The sequence below is a fragment of the Pararge aegeria genome, chromosome 7 (genome assembly GCF_905163445.1).
Source record: "Pararge aegeria chromosome 7, ilParAegt1.1, whole genome shotgun sequence".
Classification (NCBI taxonomy): Eukaryota; Metazoa; Arthropoda; class Insecta; order Lepidoptera; family Nymphalidae; genus Pararge; species Pararge aegeria.
In genome coordinates this window covers 7,267,703-7,285,808 of record NC_053186.1, presented here as the reverse complement: position 1 = coordinate 7,285,808, position 18,106 = coordinate 7,267,703, and the positions used below count along the sequence as shown (strand labels likewise).

The 18,106-nt window shown below is 36.4% G+C and overlaps 1 protein-coding gene across 1 annotated transcript in view; it reads left to right on the top strand.

Annotated features, from left to right (window-relative positions):
• The window catches only part of LOC120625407 (transmembrane protein 131), a 39,423-nt gene that overhangs the window by 1,185 nt on the left and 20,132 nt on the right, over positions 1-18,106 (top strand). Inside the window, exons 2-6 of the mRNA XM_039892463.1 lie at positions 10-53; positions 1,497-1,718; positions 15,440-15,553; positions 16,282-16,405; positions 17,135-17,303. Coding sequence (XP_039748397.1) covers positions 10-53; positions 1,497-1,718; positions 15,440-15,553; positions 16,282-16,405; positions 17,135-17,303 — 673 coding nt within the window. The remainder of the gene's footprint in view (positions 1-9; positions 54-1,496; positions 1,719-15,439; positions 15,554-16,281; positions 16,406-17,134; positions 17,304-18,106) is intronic.

The window sequence follows — 18,106 nt, the reverse complement described above, 5'->3', positions numbered from 1 at the left end:
TATTTGCAGGTGTGTCAATTCATGATTCGTTCATAGAAGGCATCACATTTCAGGTAAGTCCTTAAACATAAAATAACTAATAGTGTTTGACAAAATTTTTATAATGTTTGGCCAAATTAAATTTTTCTTCTCAGACAGAATCTATCTCCAGTGTTATTTGCCTAGCTTCTGGTCCTAGTCTAGCCTAGTCTGGTCAAGTTGTTGTTCCACTGTCCAGCAAGTTAGTGTAAAGGCCAAGGTCTATGCTCCACATGCCTATCTTATCTTAGTATTGCCAATTGCATCACCTTATTAATATCCAATACATCAACAACTGATTCAGTGGTTGATAGGAAGTAGTTTAGAAAACAAAGCAAGCTTAGAGGAGCAAGTGTCATTAGTAGTAGTAGTAGTATAGCTTTTGTGACAGAGCTTGTCTAGGGAAGTACTACTACCATGCTTTTAATATGTAATACAGTACTCCTGAGTATAATTGAAAGCTATGAATATGCCTATACACTTTTGATTTTACTGGCAGGAAAAAGATAATATTTAAGAAGGAAGATCCAGTAACATTTAAAACTACATAGTTGAAAAAATCTAGTTATTATCGAAATAGTTACTGATGCTGGGGCAGATCTGGCTACTTCATATAGGTCATTTCATAACTTTCTGATATGATTAAAATCAAATTTCAATATGAAATGTTGCAATATAGATAACTTTCTGCCATTTTACTACTACTAGAATCGTCAAGTATTATAAATTGAAGTTTATTTTTTTATTTGAAGTGTTTTTACCTACAATTGGGAAACATCAGTATAAGTAATTAAAAGTAACACTGGGGAAACAACAGTATAAAACAGTGAAAGTGGACAACCAATTAGTCAGTAAAAATCTGTTGAAGAATAATTTTTTTTTAGTTGTGGAGGACTTTGTTAATAATTATTAATAGATTATAAATTTAAATTCATATTCAAATTTTGTTTATTTCAAAAGTACGGCTAGTTTAGAGACTCTACCTCGGTTCGGAGGGTAGATTTTACTGAGAAGAAGCTTGCAAGAGACTTACCAGTTGCTCTTTTCAAACATCAACATTTACAGTAATTTTTCTACTTTTCGGGAGATGAGTGCGGCGTCAACGACTTCCAAGCTACCTACCATTATCTTTAAGAAGTTTATCAATTAATTAAAAATAGCATATAAAGAAGCTGTAATAAGCGTGTTTTAATACATTATTTAAACATTATTTCAAAATTTAAATTTTTCTCTGGTTATAATTTCTGAATTAACCCCTTCGGCCGTGGCTCGGTACCGTCCTACCAACAGAGGCGTGCCGCTAAGCAATGTATGTCGCTTAGGAACCGATCGGAGCTATATCTGCGAGATTGACGTGAAGTGAGATTGCAGTCAAGTAGTAACAGGTAGGTATATAAAAATAAAGTACTATTTCCGAAGCACAGTCTATACTCGTTATAGTCAGTATTATGTGCTTGTGACGGCGTGTCGCGTTCCAGGAATGGGATCAGGAGGCAGGCGCCGAGGTCGCGGTAGATGCTAACGATGAGAGCGTCGAAGGCGTGTGGGCGTGGCCGCGCGCACTATGCTTCGGACGCGTGCCACTGGGCGCTGCTCACGAGCGCTCAGTCACCATCACAAACCGCGCTAACACCACGCTCCACCTGGCCTCCGTGGCCGGCACCACGCCCGACTTCCATGCCTCCTTCTTTGACTCCAAGGTACTGGCGCTATGCGGCGTGGCGGATGGAAATTTCAACAAGTTATCTTCATTAAAGTCTTCTTTAGGTATAAAAAGTCCAACGCTCATGTTATATATATAAAGCACCAGGCTTCTCTGGGATTGCACATGTAGATGTACCATCTATGTGTTCCCACCTTTAAAATCATTAATATTTATTAAAAATCTAATATCTCCTCCTGGTACCTAGATGAGAGTGGTTATACATGTAGTGTGTGGGGAAGATTTCTTTCAGAGAGAGTTAAAAAAATATTTTAGGAATTGAAGTAATAATTCGTGGTTTAAATAAAGTAGGTAGCAGAAAAGTAAATAATATATTAGTCAATATTTATTTAAAATGTTCAGCATCAGCGTTAATATAGCAAAGTATGATGACTAATTTTGAAAAAGTGGCCTATGAGGTTTGGTTGAAAAATATCTTAGTTTTGCTGAATACATTTTTCTTTAAGTTTTGTTGATGTACATTGCAAATCATAGTTGCAAACAGTAAGCACACAATTTGTCTCTGACGGCCATGATACTGAAATATATTTACAACCAGTGGCGTGCATAGAGGGTATGGAGATGATATAAAACACAGGGTATGCAGATGATATAAAATGAAGAAAATCTCCAGTACGAATTATAAATAATTAAGGGTAGGCTTTTTATAACTCTTACAATGCCTATCCTTAAGTTTTTTATAACTCGAACTGGATTCCAAAATCATGCAGATGATATAAAATGAAGAAATCATTTTATATCATCTGCATGATTTTGGAATTGATAACAATAAACTTAGCAACTGATAGTTTGAAATCACAAAATATTTGACGCAGAGATTTTCGACGTTCAAGCGGTACAAAATTATGTTTATATATAGTATGTTACATCATAATTTTGAATTAGGCGTTTCACGTGTCATGGCGGATCACTAGATTTTGCATATTGAAAATAAATACCAATATCACTTCGAATAAAAATAAAAATACGTTTTTCATAAATATTTTTTTCATATATCATTAGATAAATGCAATATTTTAGAGATTATTTGTTATTGTCATCATGAAATTCGTGCTACTGTGTGTTATGCTGATACGGGGTGTGTGGTAATGAGGAACCGCATTGGTCGCGGCGTTATCACAGCGATATCTCGTCGACCGCGTGACGCTACTGCTCCCTTCGTGTGAATTGAACTGCTGTAACGGCAGAGAAGATTACAAATCACTATAAGCCTTACGATACTACCTTTAGGACTATAAACCTTATACTAAGGTTCCGTCGTAGACTGCATCTTGGCACTTGGTGAGTGCAGTCAAAGGCTAATATGAAAGGCGAAGATTTCTCACAAGAGGTACATAAATCTTGCATTTGCATTGAATTAAAATAAATATTGATTGATTTTTTATTTAAATAATTCAAATTGAATATACACTATACTTGCCTTTTTTCGGCAAATTGATTTATTAAAATCGCTGAAATAATAGCTGAAGACGATTTAATTTTTTCATAGACAATAGTGACTATTGAATAGTGAATAGAGCCGTTTCGCTAAAAAAATATCCGCTTTGTTGGCTTTTGTCATTTCTGAAGTGAAAACTATAAGCACGTATGACAGTTTTGTATGTTTTTTTCGGGAAGCACGAGGTCGTGTGACGGCCGATTGGCGCAGATTGCAGCGACCCTGCTTTCTGAGCCCAAGGCCGTGGGTTCGATTCCCACTACTGGAAAACGTTTGTGTGATGAACATGAATGTTTTTCAGTGTCTGGGTGTTTTATGTATATTCTAAGTATTTATGTATATTATTCCCAAAAATATTCATCAGTCATCTTAGTACACAAAACACAAGCTACGCTTACTTTGGGGCTAGATGGCGATGTGTGTATTGTCCCAGTATATTTATTTATTTATTAATTTATACAATGTGGATAACATTTTACTAATTTTTGCTTACACACGTTCTGTAGCCCGCGGGCCCCGTATCATTGATACAGTGGTTACGGTGGCAGCTACGCCCCTGATGAAGGGACAAAGAAAAAAAAAAGTGAAAGTGGTTTTGATGGTTGATTTATCTACTATTATTAACGCTGGACTAGCTGTCCTTCTGCAAATGACAGCTGATATTTTGCCTCATTTGAATCGCTGACAAAAATTATATCCCCTGCCAAGGGATTAAATTAATGTGTCCACAAAGTAGGGACAGCCGGGTGCAAAGCTGTTGTGTTGTGTGTGTAATGCGTATGTTGCGCGACGAGTAATTGAGGTGTGTTTTTTATCCGAGCTGTCTCGTTGCGCGTAAACCAGTTCCGCTGCAGAGGCTCGCATCCGCAGCCGGAACTGGGTCAAAGTTGCAACAAGAAAAGATTGTAATCATTGAAGTTAATAACCGGTACAGTGAATGCACTTAATAAGTCTATAAGGGGTTGCGTTTATTTGTCCGACGCTTTAACACGTTGGCTGCTGAAACACAACGTTTGTGTTTTAAAACTACGTAACGCGTGTGCGGCTCAAACACGCTAGGCGTGTTAAAATAAATGTACCTACAAGGATGCGGCCGAACACGCTGGGCGTGTTTTTCCGGCGCTCTGCGAGTGCGGCAAACACAAACGCTGTGTTGTTTAAATATACTGCTAGAGCGGCCTTTACGCAACAAGTGTGTTATACGTTACCGCAAGTACGTTTTATTAAATATTAGTTAAACGTTAACGCAATCACGTTTTATTATATATTAGACAATATACCTACTTTAAATTCGTTGTTTTGTGAGTTATCTAATCATTATACATGAGTGTAGATTTCTTAATGAGTCCCATGCCATCAAGAGAATCGACCATCACACGTATAACTAACAAGTTCATATAAAAAACATGTTTTCGACCAAATATTTGCAACAATAGTATAATACCATCGATCACTAAATAATACCCACCTAGATAATTGCATTGTTTTAAAATATTTTATAGGGACGCGAAATAGATATTGATATCGATATAGGATCCTCGTCGTATATTTTAGCATACTCTTAAATGTTTTTCTGCAATAAAGGTATCCGCAACATAAGTTTGACGTCTATTTGTATATTTTTTTAATATTTGTACGCCTGAGTTCGCCTGCACTATTTTCACTGGTATCGGTATCGTCGATAATTTATTTTATAAATATCGGTTTGCATTCCATTATACCGACAGAATTACAAAACGATGCATCCGCATCCCTATTTTTTCTTATCGTCTTGAATAAACCTTATCGGTGCGGCCACCGGTACCAATAAACTACTCAGTAATGAGTTACTATTTTTTCGAATTCAAAAGTAAATTTAACAATGGTTCTGTATATTTACTGGAGGGATTATTACATTTAAAATGCATATTATTTAAAAATATGTTTCTTTGTCGGCAATCCGCATTCACAATTTTAAGTGAATCACAAGGAATCGGAATCAGTTTGCTTTGGCTCTCACCGCAGTACAGAAGTGAGCGTTGTGCATGCACCATGTCTACCGACGAAGTTCCCGCTCAACTCGCAGCTATGGAGATTCTGAGTGAGTAAATTTATTTTTACTGTAATTTCAGTGAATATTATTAATTGTTTTTTTTACGTGTGACGTAATTCTTTTATTTTCTTGTTTAATTTATGTGATTAAGAAACCTATTGAAATTGTATTTTGTTAATTAACTTATAAACCGTTAAATAAATCAGGATCAAAATCCTATTTAGACTTAATTCGATTAATTTATCTTCATACTTTGTATTTTTGAACAAGCAAAGCTAGGTACTAAAGTAAACGTGGGTGAAATTTTATTTCGTCTGTCCAATAGTTGGAGCGAAAAACTTCTAAATTAAAAAAAAAACATTGTGGGTAATTCTAAATTCAATTGTGTAGTGGTCTTTAATCTTTAGATTATAAATGCAAAATTTGTTTGTTTATGTTCTTGCTTTAGCTCTAACTAAACCACCAATTAACTTTATTTTTGGCATAAAGTTGTTGAACGGACGGAAAGTGTCATTTTTTTTTCCCTCTTGTCTGATGTAAACAATCTTTTATTTTCTTTTAGTGTAAATTTTCCTATATCTTTACAAATTACGACGAGCTTAACATTACGTCTTGCCAAAATTTAAAGTGTCATAACTTATAAACTGACGTGGTAATTTTATTAAACTCCTCCGAAACGGCTTATCCGATTGTAATGATTTTTGCATATTCGGTAGGTCGATTTCGGTCGTAATCTATTTTTAAATCGAACAAATAAAAAAATATTTGGCTAACACTAATTAAAAAACAGATACTAAACTAATGATAGTAATTATTGTTCTGTAAAAATCAATATAAAATGCTAAAAGTAGAAAATAATTAATCTGAACTGACAATAAATAAACAAATAATGAAAAAATAAAATTAAAGTTCGAAATACTAAGTGGACTAATTTTAAACCAAGTTAGCGACTATAAAATACGATGCGATAAATAAAGTGTAAATATAAAGGTAAAGTCCAAATAGTAAAGTCGCTTTATAATACCCCGTAATACTACTAATATCTAAAGTTAGGTTAGGTTAGAACATAAATATTCATGTACCCTCTTAGTTTTTATATGTTGTATTTTAGTAAGCCTTATTCCGTTATTGCCTCCTTTAATATAAGCACAGTCATAGCTAGTTTAAATTCTACCCATTTCAATATACCAAGGTTGTAAATTATTTGCATGTATAGGGAAGAAGAGGGCAATACTTCTTCTTCTTCTTACGGAGATGAAGAATTGCTTTCTGACCAAGACGAGAGTGACCAAGCCTGCCTGCCTGAGCCTGAAGGATGGACTGCAGCGGGTTTCCTGCAGACGTTCCCATTTACCAAAATAGCCCATTTCAACATTGGTCCAGCTGAGTCCCCTATCGATTTTTTCAATTTATTTTTTAACTCCACATTTATGGCAATGATGGTTACAAGCATTAATTCTCATGCCTTACGCATGTTATTAGAGAGCAACTTTCCCCATAGCAGAGCTTTAAATTGGAAAGATACGAATGCTGATGAACTCCGTGTTTTCTTGGCAATTCTGTTTCATATGGGCCATATACAATTGAGTAGGATCAATTATTACTGGAGTAGAGATGGCATGTATCAATTGCCTTTTACAAAGAAAATGTCCCGGGACCGTTTTCTCTTAATACTTCGTAATCTAACTTTTTGTGACCCTAATTTATCATACAGTAACACTGACCCTAACAGATACGTCAAACCAATCATTATTTTTTTTAATACACTTATGAAAAGTTTAGTAAGTCCTCCTAAAAGATTAACGATTGACGAAAGCATAGTGCAATGGCGAGGTCGCTTAAGAATTAGGCAATATATTCCAAGCAAAAGGCATAAATATGGAGTTAAAATGTACGTACTTACGGATACAAATGGCATAACGCAGAAAATGCATATGTATTGTGGATCACATGATATCGATCTTAAGGGCAAAGGTCATGCTGAAAAAGTAGTGATGATGCTTATGGAAGATTACCTAAATGCAGGGCACTCCCTTTATACTGACAATTTTTATAATAGTGTGTCACTAGCGGAAAAACTATTGGATAAATGCACTTATCTAACTGGTACACTTAGAGCCAATAGGTTTGGGAATCCTAGTATTACTAAGGCTAAAATCGCTAAAGGTACACTGCTTACGAAGTACAATGCCCGTGGCGTATGCGTCACCAATTATCGGGACCAAAGAAATGTACTGATGATTTCAACTGAGCATCACTCAAATTTTGTTAATTCTAGTAATAAGCATGGTCGGGTTTCGCAGAAACCAAAAGTTATAGTAGAATATAACAAGTTTATGAAAGGCGTTGATAGAAAAGATCAAATGCTATCATATTATCCATCTTATAAAAAATCAACCAGATGGTATAAAAAAATTATAGTACACGTAATGCAAGTTATGTTGTTAAACTGTTTCCTAATGTTCAATGAACAAATGAAACGAACCGGTAATAATAGAAAAGAAAAATCATTTTTCGATTTTCGTTTAAAATTGTTTAGACAGTTATTAAATATTGGCACACTGACTGATAGACAGACTGGCGTTAGCAATATTCCAACATCATCAACTGGCAATCTCATGACAACAAAAACAGACGATATCATACATTGCATAGCTGACCTGCCTAAAAACGCTTCTGGTAAAACTAAACGAAAAGATTGCAGACATTGTTTAAATACGCATAATATTCGCAAAGCCACCCTATTTCATTGTCCCAGTTGCATTAAAAAACCTGGGCTATGCGTTAAATGTTTTGGTGACTATCATCAATACAAACATCGCTACTAAAAATTAGCTCTTTATTATCATTTTGGAATAGGTAAGCCCACAATCATTTGTAAGCATCTCATAGCTTTCTTCCTGTATTGCATTTGTATCCGAAGGTAGCTTGATAGAATTACGGTTTAATTCAGGATTCTCACATTTACTACTGTTGTCTTTTTATCAATTTTCAGATTCTGTTTTCCTGTGACATCGAATGCAGATTCCAATTTTATTTGTGTTGATTTTGTTGATTTGATTATATGATTGTTGATTTTATTTGGTTGATTATATGATTGTTGATTTTATTTGGTTGATTATACTATATTGGTTGATTATTTAATTTTAATTACTGCATGCTAACTCAATAACTAATTTCTTATGACTTTATACCCAAGCATAATTGGAGGTAAATTCATTTTTTTTATATATCAATTATCTTCATAGTTTATTTTTCTTTTACCGTGGTGGAGATGTGCTTCGTCAGGCAGTCGGCACTCACAGGAAGGCGCGGGGAGAGGGCGCATTCCACCCCTTTTGGGTCCACATTTTTATTTATTTCATTACTAGTAAAATTCTCTATGACAAATTTCAAATCCAAGTTCGTCGCCGCCTCAGAACAGCGAAATATAATCCTTTTTTCACAACTCCCTCAATATGGTTACAAATGATTAGTAGAACAATGTACACTATATTGAAAGGGGTTTTTAAGTTATTCATTTTTACACACTTACTTACACTTTACACCAAAAAGTTATGGAAATAATGTTCACATAATAATACAAAAAAATATATAGGTATACTTTTTAAATGTCATCTGGGGTTAAGTTAGAACGATTTTAGTTTCAACCCTAAATTCGCGGCTTCTGCATAGCACCCTACCTAACCCTATGCAAATTGCACTTTTCGCGCCAAAACTAGTTGTTACGTGTTTGCCTTCGGGTAACTGGTACCACCGATGTAAATAAATAGATATGCACCCTTTCAGAATAACTGTTCCACTGAATTATGGTTCGGGCTTATTATATTATGTATGATAATTCATTTCAAGAGGTTGTCACGTGTGCACGACGCATCGATTCATAATTACCTAAATGCCCTGAATGTTTTATTTTGGTCAAGATTGGGTTTTCTACTAGTATAAAAGCCGTATAAAAGCAAAATGGGTTCAGGTTTGGGCTTAATATGTTATACATACGTGTATGTATGTATAGTATGTTTTATGTAATGTAAAAGTCGCAAATCTTTTTAAGGGTATTTAATTCACTGGTGACGGGACTACATTTTTATGAATGAAATGAATATCATTCATTTAATTAATAATAGGTACAATATTGTCAATCCCCGAACAAAACAGGAAACAGAATTTTGTCACACGAAACCGTAGAAAATTTTATTTTGTACAAGAAAAACGTATTAATATTTATGATTTCCAAATCGTTTAGTTGACGCATCTATTTGCTAGACAGCTTTGTATCTTTGACTTGTTGGAGTAAATCGGTATTTATTGTAAAAGTTCACGTTCCTCACAATAGATGGCGATAGAAAATTTTAACAGACTTATCCGTAGTCATTGATTACTTGCGGAGTAGTGCAAACGCGAAGCGATGGAAGACGTAAGTACCTTCGTAAACACGATTAATTTCTATTGTTTCTGCTGTTTTGGTACATGTAATATTGTGACGAAGTTGTGAGTTATCAAGTTTTTGTTGTTATTTTGGGGGCATTGTGATTTTATTGTTATTACGACGCTGATATTTACTGTTGACTACGTGGGTAGGTAAGTGCATTTTTTTGTTCTAATTAACAGGAAGACGAAAACACTACGCCAAGCGAATGGGTGCCGTCCTGTAGCTCCGACGGCGGTAGCGGTACAGGCAGCACCTGCCTGACAGAGCTGCTGCGAAAAGCCATCGCTGGCATCTCTGTGCCATTGAAGCCAGCTGGAGTCAAGAGGCCAATTGGTGCAGCGAATTTCACGGATGCCGCATGCAATTCTTCTTTGATGGAACGAGCTGGTCTATCAAAGAGGCATTGCATGCGGCAGTCAACAATCTCGGCCAAGGACCTCGCAGAGGCTGGCCCATCTAAGCCAAATAAAAAGTGATTGCTATTATTTATGTAGTTTCAATTCGTTTCATACTATCATTGATAGGATTAGATTTTGTTCCCCTCTGTAACATAGTAAATATAGATGATTGATTATGCAAACACTGGTCTATTCTGTATAAGTAAATTAACGAATATACAAACCGTGACCTATTTTTGTCTTTTACAACATGTAGATTTTTTCCGACACCGAGTGTAATAAGACACAATATTTTTTTATTACTTTTAATTTTAATAATAGACATGTAGGTCGAAAACGGCTTTACTTTTCAAGGGCTATAATATAGTCTAAAAAGTATATAATATAGCTTTTTAAAAGTCAAGCCGTTTTCGACAATTTGGGTGTATTTTACGGTGTTTAGGGCACCGCCATTTTTTTCGCGGCTTGCATTTGTCGCAAAAATTCCCCCATTGTACCATCTCGGGGGAATAGTCGACTCGCCTCCTTTTAGTTGGTGGCGAGTCCGCGTGGCTCTGCGCCATTCCTTCGTTATTCCTATAGGTAAAAGTTTCATGCTGTTAGTACATTCATACTACTGCTGTTAGTAATTTCAGTATAGATAGTAGTAAGAATATCTTAATTAAATTTAAAAAAAAATACTTTAGAGTTAAATCATGAACGCATTCAAACAAAGTGGTTAAAAGTCTCTTTAATGTGTTGCATCGAAAGCTACATCAAATAGATGGGAATTAAATTTAAGTTACAATAACGTACCTACCTAGTTAATGGTAATCATGTCTCACACTTTCGATTTTTAGGTGTTATACGTAAATTCAACTTACTTTCCGTTGGTATGCATGTGCAATTAGAGAAGGATACGGCACGAAAATTTTCTTTTTAAATTTTTTTACACGCTAGGTAGGTAATAGACTAACAAATTTTTCTCATAGGTAAGGGAGAGTTATTACTACACCTATGCTCTATGGTATATTGCATGGGAATCGAATTTATTTATTTTTTATTTATTTATTGTTTATGTACCATAAATTGTGATTGTGAACATAAGATACATGAAGTGTTCAAAGGAAAGTACAAAAAAAAATTACCTTATTTAGATACAAGAGACATCGTAGGTACCTAAAGAGTACAGGCACAGGCAGTGCTACTATGCGTTTAGTCATCCGCGGTTTAGGAAATTATGCCGCGTTTGATGTTTGTAGATCGTATGTAAGTAGGTATTTAATACTGTTTTTGTACTTATTTATTTAACATGATTCGTAAATGACATTGACAAGTTACACACAGGTTAACGTTGCCGCGATTTTGAATATAGTAAAATAGTGACCTACCAGATGTAATATTTAAAGCTCTTTACAAAATAATTATTTATGAAAAAAAGAAAATCTGTGTTGACTACATTTAAGTTTTATTCTATTTTATCCAACAAAAAAAAACAAATTGCTATTCAAATGCAACAAGTGTTGGGTTTTCATGTTATTCAATAAATAAATGAGAAAAAACGAGTGATGTAATAACACACCTGTTGCGTAAAGGCCGCATCGCTGTCGCGATAAGTTTACACACGCCAGGCGTGTGGGGCCGCATGCTCGTAGCGCCCGTTTCGAATACGCTTCACCAGTGCTGAAAACACGCCTAGCGTAGCTAGCGTAATCCTGCCGCACTCGTGTACCGTTTTGTTAATGTTAGGCAGCAGTCAACGCGTTAAAACTGATATCTCTTTTTTAATTTTATAATTAATATTAATTTTTTAACGTTCTGTGACCGCAATGGTTAAACTAACCCTTGCGTTTTTATGAATAAAAGTGGCATAAATTCGGAATAGATCAGTGTTTCTTCACGCTCTGGCATTTGAAAGATTCTGTGGGTCGAAATTTGACTCATTGAATAACTATTTTGTCACTATGCCACGTTTATTATTTAATAGGTAATGCTCTTAAGGAGTTCCTTTGTCACCACTCTTTGTTCAACTTTGTTTCAATTGAAACCAAAACTATGGATATACTTTTTTAACCGACATCAAAAAAGGATGAGGGTATCAATAAGTTGTATATTCTTTTTTCGTTTAGTCTGTCATTTATAAACGGATTTGTTTTTTTTTTTTGTTTGAAAGACTTCTCATCTGGTCCCATTTTCATCAGGTCCAAATCTATTGGAGGGGTCCTGGAGAAATCGACGGAACTCTTTTAAATTATGCCCTATAATGTTTAAAGAGTTCCGTACCTATAGCGATTTCAGTATTCTGTAAAGTAACTTAAGCAGTTTTTTTTTGTGTATGATCACATCCTAATTTGTTAATGAATTACTTATGCTTTTATGGTGTGTAATAAAGAATTTTATTATCATTATTTCGAAAAAAGCACCATTTGATCAAGTGAAACTGACGTGAAATATTGCAAGGGTTGCGATTCGGTTATGGTATATGGTTGGTAAGCAATTTATGCTCATCACAATAAAGGAGCTGATGGTGAAGTGCCAGGAGAAATCCTCAACTATTATTTATCGCATCAGGTTAGGGAACAGAAATATTTTGTAAAGTGTTATGAAATGCCTAGGTAATTGCACATGTAGCCACAGCGTGAAAATTTTTTTTTACTTAAAAACGAGACTTTTTTTATACAACACAATAATAATTGATTACACACAAACCGAAGGTCTCGGCCGATACTTGTAGTTGGTAATTGTACGTTATCTGTTGATATCTGTTATTGTGCGTATTCTGACGCTGAAATCAATGTATCGACTTGGTTAAGATAACCTTTTAACAATTAATATTGTGTTATTTGAAACAATATAAATATTTTGACTATTTTGAATTATATATCCCATATAAAAGGGCTATACCACATATTACAACAGTATTATGAGTTATATAGCATTTTGTATACACATTGCTATGGTTAAGCATAATATTAAATTTTACACTTCATAATAGGTATGGAATCTGTGATTTTTATGTTGTTATGTATTTTAAATGTTATTTAAGTCTTGGTTGATCCTTTATTATTTCCACTTTCCACACTTACTCATACTTACACACTTACTTACACTTACACATTATCCTTTGATATCGTCTCACATCTGCAGCCTGTGATCTAACTGATCTACAGCATCTCTGGGCACTTAAATTAAAAATTTTAACAGCTGTGAAATTCTGTACTAGATTTCAAAAGTAACGCCAATGACAAAATATGAAGATTAAAAGTCTGGCATGGTCATCTTAACTAGGGAAAAAATTCATATTTTTAAACGAATGTTTTTATTTTAACTCATAACCAACAGGCACTAACCGGTACACCGCCGTTGTAAGACGAAAAAAAACACGAAAACGTTTCCAAGTAATGTGAAACCCACACCCACCCATACACACACACACACACATGTAATGTGAAATAATACAGGTATTGTTTTTTAGATTCATAGCCATAGAAAGGTCAAGAAGCATGAAGAAAGAAGTCAGAAGAAAAACAGAGCGCGCGTGGGCGCGGGAAAAGTTCGCATTTTGACTTGGTTTGGAGGGAGTCAAGCTCGAACTTTTCCTGCGTCTTCGCACGCTCACAATCCACATTGCCGCACTGCTTCTGCAACGTACGAAATCCACTGAAGATTACCAGCAATTTTATTTTAAGATACGCAGCATTATTAAATCTTTGTATGGTGGTGTTTTCAATATGTACTTATGAATCAATATATTAAAAGCTGTTAAGTAATATCTTGTGAGCTATTTGCTACTGAGCGACTAGTCGTGGTGGCATGCATGGTAGCTATATACAACGTGTAACAGAATACGAAATAATATTGAAGGTTGCATTATATTTCATAAGGAATCACCCTGTAAAAATATTAAATCAAAAGAAGCATATTTATTTTTCTATACAAACTAAAACTTATGACAACCCTATTGAAGATAAAGGACTGACACGCGCATAATACCTAAGCTACGCGAGGCGTATCTAATTAAAGTGAAAGGAGTCACATGCTTTTAATTTTGCATGTGATGCTAGTGCTGTATCTGATTTCTTTCAGTAAATACTATGACAGTGGTTTACAGAAAAAGTATTAGGTTTTCGGTTTCACAAATAATTCTCAAAGACAGTACATACTGATACTCTAAAGCTTGTGAATTATTAATTCGGTTTTCATTTACACGTTGTATATTATTATCTACGGGAGCTATCGCTGGTCATGCGCTCCACCGTAACAATAGGAGGATCTTCCACCGAGCTGGTGTTGTGTTCTCGGGGGCCGATGTCCAAACATTCATCTTTGGGATTCGTATATATGGTTCTAGCATTTGAAAACTTCGATAGCACGATGTAGGAACTTATTGCACCCTCTATTTAAGTAAGTTAGGTGGAGACTGCCCCAATCATAATATGCAGGCGGGCAGGCTAGTAGTTACACCCTTACGATGAGCTTGCACTTGCAACTTGCACTGTGCCTTGTTTCGTTAGCTAATATCGCGTAGTTGTTTTAGAATAGGGATGTAACTATAAAAACCGGTCAAGTGCGAGTCGGAATTTCGCAAGACCGTACCGTTCCGTACTATTACCTGTAAAACAGCAAAAATCATGTTTGTCATATGGGAGCCCCCTAAAATATATCAATCTGGTTTTTATTTTTTATAATAGCGGCACATAGTACTTCATCTGTAAAAAAATTAACCATCTAACTGTCTGTTTAGGTAAGCAACTTTAAAAAAATTCGCCGTTTCTCATTTCATTCCGTTTTTTATATTATTCATGTGTTTTGTTCACACTAATATAAATAGTTGTTTTTATTGATTTAAGTAAGTAGGCAAACATTCAAATAAAATATCCACAAGGAAAAGTATTAGGTCTTCTTTTTCAATTGGTGCTAATTCTGTTCTAAAAAGTATTACAACCTTGTAGAAAAGTGTGTTGAAGAAAAGAGCAGCACTTCACTTAACACTTCTGTTAGGCTTGTCAATTTACATTTGTGTACATTAGAATAAGCACCACTGTTTCCGTCAGTGTCTTAAACGACGCTAGTGCTTCCATAGTGCCTAGTGTAACATTCTCTACCTATTCGATCGTATGAAAGTTGTCTACATTTGTGTGGCATCGAAAGAGCTCTATCTAGTTACGAAATGGGAAACAGTATTGTAGAATTGGTAGGAAATTTGACACTAAGAGTGCCAAGTGTGTGATTTTCTACCCATGTTTACTTATTCCATTGCGTGAAAGTTACAAGATTTACATGGTATCGGAGGAGCGCCATCTAGTTGTAATACTGGGAAACTACTGACAATAGAGTGCACTCTTAGGTAGAAAATCTAACACCTGACCTTCAAATGTAATAAGGTAATAAGTGAGTAAAACTTCGCTGTGTGTCTTAGACGCTGGCGCCAGGTGGCAACACGACGTTCAGCGTGGTGTACCTGGGACGGCGCGAGGGCCCAGTCGCTGCGCACCTCTACCTTCACACTTCGCTCGGCGTGCACAAGTATTCGGTACCGCCATTTTTTAACCCTCCACCTTGATCCTGTTAAGTGTTCGGGAACATCTCAAATCCTTCGATTCAGTTTTCCCTTTCATTTGCACACGAAAAATCCTGTTATCTACGTGCTGGTTGTATTATTGTGGAATATGCTATTCCGTCACTATACGAGGGGCAACGAGATCACTTGTAATCAAATATTGGTCAACTTGTAGGAGCAGAGGGCTCTATAAGAATGCATTTACAATGAATTTTGGAAGTTAGAGAAATAGTGTTCGTCTTAGGTAGAAAATCAGTTTGACCCATTTAGATTTGCACTTTTTGGCCGCTTTATGGCGTATCTTGTAAAGACTTAAATACATCACTTGTTAACTTAGTCTCAATACAAGACAAACTAATATGCTAGAGACAAAAATGTATCGCTGCATTGTAGCAAACTACCTCCAGTAAAAGCTATCATAGTCATTAATAATCAAATAATTATCGATTTATTATTAATCAAATAATTTTAGTTATTAGCCTGACTTAGACATATAGAAATTAAATCTCACAGTATGGCAGGTTAAAATACCTTCTTTAAAAGTTATCATCATTTAGACAACATTTTGAACGATTATATAAGAAAGCAATTTGTTTTACCTAAAACCTAACCTTCTGACTAACGTTTATTAAGAATTGCTACTAGATTGAAAGCTTGGATTGTTCCTTTGAACGCTGGTCACTAAAGGTCCTGCGGCGCAGGTGTCGGCGGTGGGCGAAGCGAGCCCGTTCGACGTGTGGCCGCTGGTGGGTCTGCGAGTGCCGCTCAACGCTACACTTGAATCCGAGCTGACGCTGTTCAACCCCACCGACACCACTATACAAGGTACGTGAAGCTCCGACAGGATGCTGGCAACATTCCTTCTCTACTCAGCGATATTTAAACTCACTATTGTAATCTCAACTGAAGGACCACACGCTACGGTTTTATGCGGCTTGTACCCAACGAATCCCTGCGACTTGTTTTTTATCGTCTGTCAACCTAGTCGGGGGCCTACCAACGCAGCGCTTTCCGGTGCCAGCGCCTTGGGCCCTCGACGTCCATCGCTTTCCTCCTCCAGCCAGCCTGCTTCTCAACTCGCTGATTCCTGTCAAGGACTCTGGTTTTTCGCCGAAAGTGATGCTCATTTTGTAGGCGATGGTTCCACTTACCAGGTGAGCCATTTGCTTGGTCCGTAAATAATTATTGTTAGAAAAAACATGCAGGCAGTCTTTGGGGCAGTCCCCAATAGAAATGTAAACCAAATCTATGTACATATGCAAAGTATACATATAGCTCATGGAAATGGTTCGGTGAGGATGTCGCGAGTTCCATTCTTGTTGTTCACAAAAAAAGTGATTGTTAGAAAAAACATGCAGGCAGTCTTTGGGGCAGTCCCCAATAGAAATGTAAACCAAATCTATGTACATATGCAAAGTATACATATAGCTCATGGAAATGGTTCGGTGAGGATGACGCGAGTTCCATTCTCGTTGTTCACATAAAAAGTGCTCAACGCGCTTTAAGAAGTTTTGACTCTAAAAACGTCGTTTGAATTACGTGCCTCGCCCGCAGTGCACGAGGTGTACTCGACGAGCGAGTGGCTGGGCCTAATGCTGCCGGCGGGAGAAGAGCATGTGCCGCGTGCCGCTTGGGCTGTGCCGCCGCGAGAGAGACGCACGCTCGTGCGGCTAAGGGTGGCTCTGCCACCGCACACGCTCCACCCGCTCACCGCGTACGTGAGGTAGCTATAACCATAACGTTATACACCTGATATTGTCTCCTCTGTGTAACGCCAGAAGGAAAAAAAAACCATATCGCTAAAATAAAGGCACTGTCTCATGGATAGATCTTAGCGCAATTTTGTTATTATCTCTTTATACTACGTAAAACACACTCAGGCAAATTTGGATATCATCATCAACCCATTATCGGCCCACTCCAGAGCACGGGTCTCTTTCCAGAATGATAAAGTGTTAAGGCCGTAGTCCACCACGCTGGCCTAGTGCAGATTGGTGGCTCAGTGCGAATTGGTGGTCTCCACACACCTCTGAGAACATTATGTTGATCTCTCAGGCATGCAGGTTTCCTCACGATGTTTTCCTTCGACACTGAAGCAAGTGATCGTTTAATTACTTAAAACACACGTAACACATGCTGGGATTCGAATCTCCATCGGAAGTCGAGCTCCTACAATTAGACATAATAAGAGCATGCCAGGTAATTAACGGCGTGCACGCTTAGCACCTTGTAAATAAAGTTGCCATCTATTTACTGACTTAAGACAATCAAAGTCAAAGTTGAATCGCTATATTTACTACCTACACTAAAACTTAACAGTTTGTTTGTATTTCTAGAACTGTCAATCCGAATGAAAAAGTCTGCGCTTGGTGCTATATTGACGAAATTGCTGACTAGCACTATGCTGCGATACGTAGTCAACGCGAGTAAAACCGTAGGCCACAGCTACTATGTAATAAAACGAATGAAAGTAACTCGAAGTAACAATTCTTTTCTTTTGTTCCAAAACAACCCTTATTGAAGCGA